The following is a 10,950-nucleotide window of genomic DNA, read 5'->3' on the forward strand; positions in this document are numbered from 1 at the left end:
ACCTTTTCGGCTGTGTCTTATTGGGTGTCTTACTGCATTTGCCTGCCGCTGGCCCCTCTCACCCTCTCCCACTCTTGTGCCTGTGTTGCCCATAAATTCCCCCCACTGCTGGTGCACAATCTCTCTAAGCCGCTCTGTGATTTACTTTAATAAAACATTGCACCTGACCCAAAGACTTGTGTGTTTAATTGTGTGTTTGCATGTGTGTGTGTTTGGATGTGTGTGTGTGTGTGTGTTAATGTGAATAAGGTCAGTTGGACACAGCAGTGACAAGGCTTCATATGTTAATATGGTGCACATGTGGCTCTGGCATTGGAGGGTTGTGGTGGTCAGAATGACCCCCTACCCATTTCCACCCCATCCCATTCATCCCCACTGAATGTGGCTCTCCATTCACGCTGTTTTCACAGAGGAGGGAGGGAAGGAGGGGGGAGATGGGGGGAGGAGGAGGCGAGATGGTTGTCTCAGAGGGAGAGAGGTGGTCTTTCTGTTCTCCCTGGCTCAGAGAGAAGGAAAAACAATTGGTGTGCAAATGGTTGCTTCTCCCTTATTCCTAGATGACCCGCCCTTCCCTCCCTCCCTCTATCCCCTTCCTCTATCCTCTCTCTCCATCCCTCCTCTCTTTCCTCTCTGGATGTCTAGAAAGAGGGGCGCTGTGGAGAAGAGGGCCAAGCATCTGTGTAAAATCTGAATAAATAAAACAGCGGAGGGTGTATTTTGTGGGTGTGTGTTTAGACTGTGTTTTTCTAAGTGTTTCTGGCGTACACACGCCAGAAACACTTAGAAAAACACAGTCTAAACACACACCCACAAAATACACCCTCCGCTGTTTTATTTATTCAGATTTTACACAGATGCTTGGCCCTCNGGGTACACAGCGACTGGGAGAAGCGGTGTCCCTAACCTGCTGGTCTTCGACCTGAGGCTCCTGAGGGGTAGGAGGACAACAGAGTGGTTTGCCACGCGTTGAGCAGGTGTCTTTAAAGATGTTGTTGCCCTCTGCCAAACACCGTCTTTCCCGGATGGTCTCCGATGGCAGGGAGTGGGACACCAACGATGCGTGGACGATTTTTGACACTCTGGCAATGGCTTCTTTCCTGTTGAGCATTGAGCAGCCTTTCCCATACCAGGCTGTGTACAGCTGGTCAGGCTGCTCTCGATGTGCAGCGATAAACAAGTTCACCAGAATCTGAGGAGAGACGGTGATCTTTCTTTAGGACCCTCAAGAAGTAAGAGACGCTGGAGAGCATTCTTTACTAGTGGGTTGTGGACGCATGAAGAGGTTCAATCGGGTATGTGGACCCCCAGGAACTTGAGGTTAGACACACGTTCCACCCGCCGCCATTTTGTGGATGGGAAGTGTGTGTGTGCCTTTCGATTGTCCTGAAGTCCACAATGAGATTATGTTTGTTGTGGTTGAGGGCCCAGGTTATTGTCGGCACATCACTCAGTCAGATGCTGAACCTCCTCCCTTGAGGAGGAAGAGGAGGGGCTGCAGCCCACGCAGCCTTTGTGGGGACACCGTATTTAGGCTGAGGGTCATGGGAAGAGATGGTCGTACCTGACATGATGAGGGTCTGTTTGGTTAGAAAGTCTAGATCGCAGTTCAAAGGGGGCCGTCGGATTGCCCAGGTCAGTGAGTTTGTGTGATTGCTTGGGAGGGGCATGACGGTGTTGAAGGCTGAACTGAAGTCGATGGAACTCAGCCCAGTCTAGCATAGAGTTTGTTTTTTCCAGATGTGAGAGGCGGTGTGAAGTAGTTATGGAAACAGCATTTTTCCCTGCTCTATTAGCGGTATGCAAATTCATGGGGGGTCCAGTGTCGGGTGGGTGATAGGCAGATTTAAGCTGTTGCTAGGATCAACTTTCTCGGAAGCACTTCATGAGAATGGGTGTAAGTGCAACGGAACGGAAGTCATTCAGGCCTGCTGCAGCAGAGTGTTTGGGCACTGGCACTATGGCGGTGGTTTTAAAGCACGTGGGGACAACAGTTTGGGCCAGGGACAGGTTCAAAATGTCATGACCTCAGTCAGTTGCCCAGCACAGGCCCTGAGAACGCGGCCTGGGATGCCATCGGGTCCAGCAGCCTTGCGTGCATTAATCCTGCTCAGTTTGGTGAAGACATCAGAAGCTGAGAGTGTGAGGGGCTGGTGGTCTGCAGGGGGAACAGCCTTGGTGGCTGTCTCCTGGTTGTCCCTGTCGAAGTGAGCATAGAAGTTATTCAGCTTGTTTAGGAAGGAGACGTCGTTTGACGTTTATTCACTGATAAACTGTATTTAATTTAACCCTCTATGGCATGACGTTTTATTTTGGGAGGAAGAAAATGTTTCACCATGTGTTTTAGGAGCTTAGGGGTCCCTGATATTGTATAAATTATAAAATGTGACCCCCCCACACCCCTCAACCAGGGGTCGGTTTGTTGCCTCAGGGCAACAATGTGCTACGAGGGTATTGAAACACCAAGGATTTCTACAATTGAAAAAAAAAGTGAAATGTATCTTACCAAGTGGTTGCCCTGAGTCCCCTGCAGCTTTGCTTGCAGAAAGGACTGCTCCACCCCCAGACAAAATGCCACACCCATATAATTCCCTCATTCTATTGGACACCAGCATGTCAGGTGACATTGTGTATATTTAAAGAAATAAAATATTTAGAGGGCCAGTGTGAGGTCGAAAAAAGTGGTTTGTTGCCTGAGGGCAACAGAGGGTTAATCTTACTGCATAATATATAATGTTACATTCTGTTATTGTATATCATATTCTATTTAAGTGTATATAGACTTCTTGCACTACTTTTTTTATTGTTATTTTTGTACTTTATTTTTGAATGTATTTTATTGTTTATGCCTTATTTAACTATGTTGCTTTGTTGGGGAGCTCGGACATAAGACTTTCATTGCCATTTCTACACTGTAGCTTATGACAGTAACACCTTTCAATCTTGACTCTTTTGAATCTTGTTACGATAGCAACAGTATACACAGTAATTCAAAGTAGCTCCACCTTTACCAGCTGTGATGAACACATTAATAATAAATAAAAGAATCCACCATTTTGTACTTTTACTTAGTAAGATTTTAAATGCAGGACTTTTACTTGAGTCAAATATTAGAGTACTTCTTACACCACTGCTTATTAGTAAATGTTAGCATGCTAACACGCTAAACTAAATGGATGAGCATTATAAACGTTATATCGGCATGTACCATTGAAAGGGTGTTTCTAGTTTAGGTTTCAACAAACCACAGCACTGAGACTGCTTAAAGTTTTAATCTTATGAGATATCAGTGCTAGAAAAACTGGGGAGGACTTTCTGAAACAGATCTAAACCGTCCCGGTTTGAATCCTGTTCACAGAACAAGAATTATTTAGCAATTATTTGAGCTACATTAATCTGTTCTACATCTACATGCGTATGCTAGCTAAGGTTATGGAAAACAATTATTTTGCAGATGACAGAGATTTAGGTAACAATAAGGTGACAATGATCCCATACAGGAATTGATGAGTGAATTATTGAACAAATGTTGCCAATTCAATTTGAAACTACTCATTATTATAATGTAACTTCACCAAGTCATTTCGTGAGTTGTGTTGGTATACATATTTTTTTAACGATTACTTCTGGACTTGTACCATATCCTCTTTATACGTCCTGCGGTTGATCTTAGTTTCTATAAAGCTAAAAATGACACTTTAGGCAAATTGTTTAACATCAGCCCTGATTTGTTGGAATGATAACATTGATGGGAATAAGATTATGAAAATGTAGCCAACAGATTTAATATGCAAAGTTATCTTTATTGAGAGCAGAAATGTGCAGTATAAGTGAAACAGTGCCTTAAAATGTAATCATTCGTTCAGATTATATTTGAAAAGCAGACATGTGGAATAGTTTGATTTCATTGACAGGGAGATTAACATAAGAACGCATGAAATATTCATACTTTCCATTATTACTAGCACTGATTTAAAAAGCAAAAAATAGTGGCCATCACAGAATGATTTAACAAAATTGTTAGACTATGCGTTCCACTTCAGTGAGTGTTGAGAACTCTCAGCTCTGCCTTCACTGATAGAAACACAGGTTCTCATATCTGCCGCTGTTGCCCGTGTTGAGATCTTTCTTGATAACGGTGACACCAGCCCTCCTATCATAATCTGCAACCAGATCTTTGTGGGGAAGCAGGGTGATGGCCTTTATTGGATTGTTGGTTCCTTGTTTCTTGTACCACAGGTACTCTAGGACACCTGAATTCCCTTCGTTCAGGTCAACCCTCACTTGCTGGTAATTTTGCTGCTGATATTGCTGATACTGACCATCAGTGATGGAGACTTGCAGATCTTTGAGTGCCTTCCTGCGGTCGGTGGTCTGACGGTACCAGATGAAGACAAAGGCTCCTCCTGCACCTCTGTTGGTATCTTCATCCACACGGATGTAACCTGACCTAAAGTGGGCGTGGTCTGACCCAAAGGAATCAGTGACTGTGACATCACAGATGTAGGTTTGTGCCTCTCTCTTCAGCCAGATGTGGATCCAGTCCCCACCAGCCTTGCGGTTCAGATCACAGGCCACTCTCTCCCAACCAAGACCAAACATTTCAGCATCATTGCCTGCAGTGACAGTGATGTCCACTATGGGAGTATCAAACTCTCCGGACCCTTTGACAGACCAAAGGTAGAGCCAACTACCTCCTGCTCCAGAATTGAGATCTTTCTCGATCTTTGTGTACCCTGCATTTGACAAACCAACATCCTGCTGATCGTTGAAGGAAACTTGAACCTTGGTGATGGGCACTGATCCACGTTTGTACCAAAGATAGATGAACTTTCCTCCTGCTCGTTTGTTCAGATCAAGATCGATTTTGTTGAAGCCTTGTGATCGAAATTGTTGCCCTTCAGCATTATCAAAGGACACTTGAAGTTCTGTGACGTATGTGGCCATTGATGGAATCTGCATTAAAGAAAGATAAATCCACAGTAAACAAAATATGACAAGTTAGCTGGATAACTGCCTTTTCAGGTGATTTCCAATATGATGCTTAAACATTCAAACATCAGTTCTCAGATATAGATCCACACAATGACATCTAAATGACTTAAGACTTTAACATGAATGCATATGTTATGGCAGAAATGATGAGACGAGAGGCAGACCTGAAGAGTGCCGCCCGACGGGTCTACGTTTTATTGCTGTGTCAAAAAAATCAAGAATACAACACAACAACAATACCAAGAGCCTTCCCACTATATCATCATATCACACATGAAGCTCACCGTAAGTCCAAGCAGGAAGACTGGGAGGAGTAGGAAGACGCCTCTAACCCCCATCATCATCATCATCATCATCATCAGTGGGGAGGATGTGGAGGTGGTGAACAGCTACAAGTTCCTGGGAGTGCACAAACACAAGGGACACTGACAGGCTGAACAAGCTGGTGAGGAAGGATAGCTCTGTAGAGTATAACTGGACACTCTGGAGGAGGTGGCAGAGGGGAGGACGAGGAGGAAGCTGGACAGTATCCTAGAGAACCCCTCTTCAACATCACCACAAGTGTCTAAACCCGAGGAGGGGCGGGGGGTCTATTATACTCACGGCTGCACTTTCCCTTTAAGATATATGATATCAGGATCGGTGTCTGATCGCCACAGACTAATAACATTTGATTCATATGGTGCATGTGTCAATAAATGTTCTTTAAACATTTAAACATGAACAATGAAGTCTCTCCTGATTGAATTCTATAAGCTGAGTCCCACAAGGTGACATGCAAACTCTGCAGGCAAAAAAGTTGCCTTCAAAATGCACGCCTTGTCACGCCAGAAACAGCTCAAGCTTACTCATTTTCTTTAAGACAAATGACTGAGAGGAAGTGAGAAGGGACAAAAACAGCAGAGACTCAGGAGAGAGGGATCTCCACACACAGACTCCTGCTTTTGACAAATACGCATTCACTTTTACAATTACACACACACACACACACACACACACACACACACACACACACACACACACACACACACACACACACACACACACAATCCTGTTCAATTTACAATGTATATTGCAAGATTATAATGTGGAAATTATACTTTGTTTTGTGGAAAAAGCTGACTGTATAAATGCCTCAAAACATGTCAAAAGGGGATTTTTAAGTATAACTAGTACTTTAAGCCAAAACGCATATATTCAACCTGGTTGAAATCATACAGCAACTTCATTCTTGTGTAAATATGTTACTTTGCGAGGGTGTATTTTTATTAACATTTTAAACTCGACATCCTTTTCACAGATCTGAGATGTCTGCGTTCTTACCCTCTTGTGATCTTGTCTTCAGATTCCTCATATTGTCTCCAACCTCAAAGGCATTACTATATGGCCTATACTGTCATGTCCTGTGAATATTAGTCAGCAGAGGAAACACTGACACCTGGTGGCAGTCTTGCAGTCTTAGTGGTTTTCACACACAAGCTGTCACAAACACAACATATTAGAGACTCAGAAGTTTGTTAACGACAAGACTAGACATTCTATAACATGTATGCCATGTAAAGCCATAATCAGACAATTTAAATGTAATAAGAAAACCATCATTACATTACGAATCTTATACCTGTAGGCTAGTTGGTTGTTCACATACACAAGGAGTCTCGCAAACCTCAATATTTTTCTAGTTGAATCCATAAAAATGTAAAAATAATTACATGTCATACTTTGATTGATTTGTGAATGAGATTGATTTGGGGCGGTTGCTGCTCAGTGGGTTAGTGCGCTCATCTTCAGATCAGGGGGCACCGGTTCAATCCCGCCTTGACAGCCTCGCAGTGAGCATGCCGCTGTGTCCTCGGACAAGACACTTCACCCCAAATTGTTCCTGTGGGTATTGTCCACAGTATTGAATGGAATGAAACCGGATGATGAGTGAAAGTATTGTAAGGATAAAAGTGTCCAGTAACATAATGTAAAGCGTCTTTGAGCACCTGGAAAAACGCTACCATGTATTTGATCCCTTGCAGATTTTGTAAGTTTGCTCACTTAAAAATGCATTAACAGTCTATGATTGTAATGGTAGGTTTATATAAACAGTGAGTGTAAGAATATAAAAACGAAAATCCAGAAATCGACATTAGGCTATATAAAACAGGGGTGTCATACTCAATTTCATCGCGGGCCACGTCAGCATTATGGTTGCACTCAAAGGGCCGGTTGTAACTTTAAGACTATATAAATATACAACATATATAAAATAATGTATTATATTACATTATTGCCTCTGCATTGGATTATTATCGGATAGAGTAATAACTTCATCATTAACTACGTCTGAAGGCAAAAGTCTAGGGCAAATAATTGCAAGTCTCTTCAGTGCGCATGTCACAAAATGAGATGCATTGTGGGACATGTAGTTTATTGGCATAAAATGAAGTCGCGGGCCGGATTTGGCCCCCGGGCCTTGAGTTTGACACCCCTGTCTAGCTACTGTAGACTTCCTTGGGCATTGTTCAAAACCCTGTTGATTATGCATCCTGGATTACAAATATACTCAAAATTGTTGAACATGATGACAGGTTTGATAGATTGCACCAAGAATCCTGAACAAAAACGGTTCAAAAGCTAGAGAAACTTTGGCAGAAAAGTGGTAAGTGCAACATTTTAACTGGGCCGAGGCACCACCATAACCCACATGTCACTCAATCCACCGACTTCCTGTTGGGGCTCTCCACTTCCTGTCTGGGTTTGATGTTTCTGCATAGACAGCACACTGAACATCACACACAGCCTATGATGCTGACAGAAAGTAACAAATACATGTCAACATTTCCTTCAGCTAGGCCATTCAATCACATGTGTGCTGCATGTGGCTGTGCGTGTTTATTAATGTAAGTGGTGTATATGGTAAGTACGTTGCCTAAGGCACACGGAACTGACGGCTTCTGTTATTTCTGTGGATTTTGCTACAATTAAGTCTATGTATAAACCACGGCTTACATAAGTACACAAACTAAAAAGTAAACTGCACTCAGATTAAGTTGAAGTACTGCTAACAGACTGTGAGCACAGGCCGAGATGAAAAGGGCTACAGTAATCCCCTCTAGCCTGTCGATTTCCCTAATCTCCTTTTTTTGTTGTTGCTGGAGCCCAGAGGAGGGTGTGACAGGGTCAGGGGTGAAAGTTAAGAGCCTAGATGGATGAAGGAGGAGGGGACAGATGAGGTTTCATAGCCTGAGAAGACTCCTTGCCTTTGGCTGAAACCCCTACTTCCCCTGCAGCCCTCCCCCCTCCACCAGGCAAGAGATAAGAGGAGGGATCATTTGGAAACACAAACAGGTTTTTGACTCATAAGGGTCAAGGGTCAATGGGGGAACTTCCAGCGGTGAACACCTAACCCTGTTGTACATCACACACAGTCTCAAACACATGCACATACATGTCCGCTGACTAGGTGTTTTTCTACAAAGAGAAGAACATGTATGAATTCCTTCACAGAAGACTTCCTCTTGTTTGATGTACTACTCTATTATTTTGTCAAACTATTTTTAAACTTGTTTTGACAACTGTAGAGACAACATAGTCACAAAGTAAATTCCTAGAAGTTCTTTGTCTGTTTTAATAGGTGTATTGCCAGATCAAAAATATCTCCTGAATGTAGACAAACAAGAAAGACAGAAGACAATAGGAGGTAAAAACAGAGAGTGTGACGTCCTGGCTGAGGTCTTTGCTTATACACTCGAAACAATGCCCACACTCTTCCTGCTCTCCACAATTTTGACAGAGGTGTGAAGGTGCCTCCCTTCAGCCAAATACCTTTGGGATTATTTCCGCGCAGCTTGAAACAAGCCCGGCCAAAGACCTACCCACAATCTGGGTAAAAACAACATCCGAGCCGGGGCGCAGGAGAAATCCCCGGCCTTTATGTGAGAGGTGACTGGAGGAGATGAGGTTGCACTAGCATGTCTTCTCCTCTGTGACCCCGAGGGTTGATAGGTTGAGAACAGTGGCTTGCATTGTTTGCTTGTACTACCCCCCCACTCCTCCACCCTGCCTTCTCTTCACCCTGTACCCCACCCAGCTGAAGATCGAGTTAACTCTTGCCTGCGGTCATTCCACCTCGTAGGAACTCAATCCTGCGCAGCTCTGTGTTTCTCTCCTGGGTCGGCCGGTGAGAGGTTAAAGCTTCAGCCCCTTTTCTCATATGATTCATTACCACCACAGCCTGTCTGAGGATGAATACAGGCCATAAAAGAGAGCTGCTGCGCCACTGCAGGCAGATATCAATCAGCCAGTGTGCTGATAGTGTGCGCTTTTGTACTCCTTTGAGAATTAACGCGCAAATATATTCCTTGGGCCTTGTATAATTATCAGTTTGTGTGTCAATGCTTCAGAGTTTGTGATAATGCACATGCTCGTACATGTGTTACAGTGTATGTGTATAGACAGAATAGGTTTCTTTGTCTTGTTCCCAATGCTAAGGGGCAGAGCAAGGGAGCAGGGCTGGACTAGAAACTCATAAATCACAGGAGAGGATAGAGAGTAACAGCTCAAATTAAGATAAAACCCCCTTAATTATCAGCTAAACAGCCTGGTGTCCCCTCTCTCCCTGGGCTATCTGTCACCCAGCAAGCAGGCCCAGTCACCAGGGGACAGGCTTTACTGCTCCCCTCACACACACACACACACACACACACACACACACACACACACACACACACACACACACACACACACACACACGCACAAACAGACACTTGGTGAGTTGGGAGACGATAGGTGGGGAAGTTCCAGTCTACTCAAAGCTACTCAAAGCTGATGACCATGGTTGAAGTGTGTGTGTGTGTGTGTGTGTGTGTGTGTGTGTGTGTGTGTGTGTGTGTCTGTGTGTGTGTGCGCGTGTGTGTGTGTCAGATGAAAAGACAGAGCAAAAGATAGAGGAGCGAGAGGAGAAAAAAGGAAAGACCAAAGAACTCTATTTTGGCATCCGTGGTGTTTGAATGTTCTTTTTTTCCCCCTTTCAGTTCTCTTGGAGGCAGTGTATTGATTTTATATTAGTCCTGAGCTACCATCTGGCTGCTTTTCATTCCTCTGTTTTTATAAAGCAAGGGGAACAGACAGAGAGAGATCGAAAGAGACTGGCCTCAAAATTCATTATGCGATAAATAAAGACAGTCAGAGAAGAGGAGCATACAGAGTAGTGTGTGTTCAAAACAGAGATAAAGAGTGTGTGTGGGTGTTTGTGTATGCACTTCAGCACATATGTTTAGGTTTGTGAGCATAATCTATGTGCTGTCTTCATATATGTGGGTAACGAATGAATGGTGGGCATCAGAGAGCCGAGCTAACTGATGTAGTACAAAGGCTTCAACTTAACAGCGGCGCCCAGAATTCTTTCAGAGAGATCTCTTCATCCACACTCACACACCCCCACCCACAAGTCCCCTCATCTTTTCCCTCATGGTTATCCACCATCTACAAAAAAAAAGAAAACAGATAGGCCCCAAGAGAAAAATCTCATCCCCAGAGAGCCACAAATCTCCATCTCCCTCCATCTTCCCTTCCCTCCCCATCCCTTAGGAGCTAGGTAAGCAAGCACACAACCCTGCCTCATTCCCTCCTATCATATATTGATTTGTTTCATCAATGTGTGATCGTCTGATAACAAATATTTAACATCCTGCCACAGTATTGATCTGAATACTCCGGGTGAGAAGGGAATTGAGGATGTGTCTTTTTTCTCTCACGGGGTCAGGCTCGTATTTGCCCTCTGTCTCGGGTACATTCTGCAAAATGCATGCATTGTTTCCATGTCCTCATTGGAAAGCATTGTCTGCTGCATCTGAGTCTGTAAAGTGCTTCATCGATTTAGACATTTTAAATATATTTCAGATGTCAGCAGAGCTTTTAAGGTGCACAGTTTGATCAGATCTGGAAGGATTCAGAGTCCTAGAAAAAAGA

At 43.7% G+C, this 10,950-nt stretch overlaps 1 protein-coding gene across 1 annotated transcript; it reads right to left on the reverse strand.

Moving 5' to 3' along the window:
* Positions 1-3,791: 3,791 nt before the first annotated feature.
* Positions 3,792-5,360, reverse strand: LOC104952319 (uncharacterized). Its single transcript, XM_010779124.1, has 2 exons — positions 5,277-5,360; positions 3,792-4,953 (listed from the first exon to the last, which is right to left on the reverse strand). The coding sequence occupies exons 1-2, from the start codon at positions 5,349-5,351 to the stop codon at positions 4,069-4,071; spliced, it is 960 nt and encodes a 319-aa protein (XP_010777426.1). The 5' UTR covers positions 5,352-5,360; the 3' UTR covers positions 3,792-4,068.
* Positions 5,361-10,950: the final 5,590 nt, after the last annotated feature.

This window comes from Notothenia coriiceps, unplaced genomic scaffold (genome assembly GCF_000735185.1).
Source record: "Notothenia coriiceps isolate Sejong01 unplaced genomic scaffold, NC01 NC01_scaffold00019799, whole genome shotgun sequence".
NCBI lineage: Eukaryota > Metazoa > Chordata > Actinopteri > Perciformes > Nototheniidae > Notothenia > Notothenia coriiceps.

Bases quoted from the DNA above. Each gene is read 5' to 3' on its own strand.
- LOC104952319 (XM_010779124.1), bottom strand. From the start codon at position 5,351: ATGATGATGATGATGATGATGATGGGGGTTAGAGGCGTCTTCCTACTC. The intron at 4,954-5,276 runs GTGAGCTTCATG...TCTTTAATGCAG, and splicing joins TCTTCCTGCTTGGACTTACG to ATTCCATCAATGGCCACATA.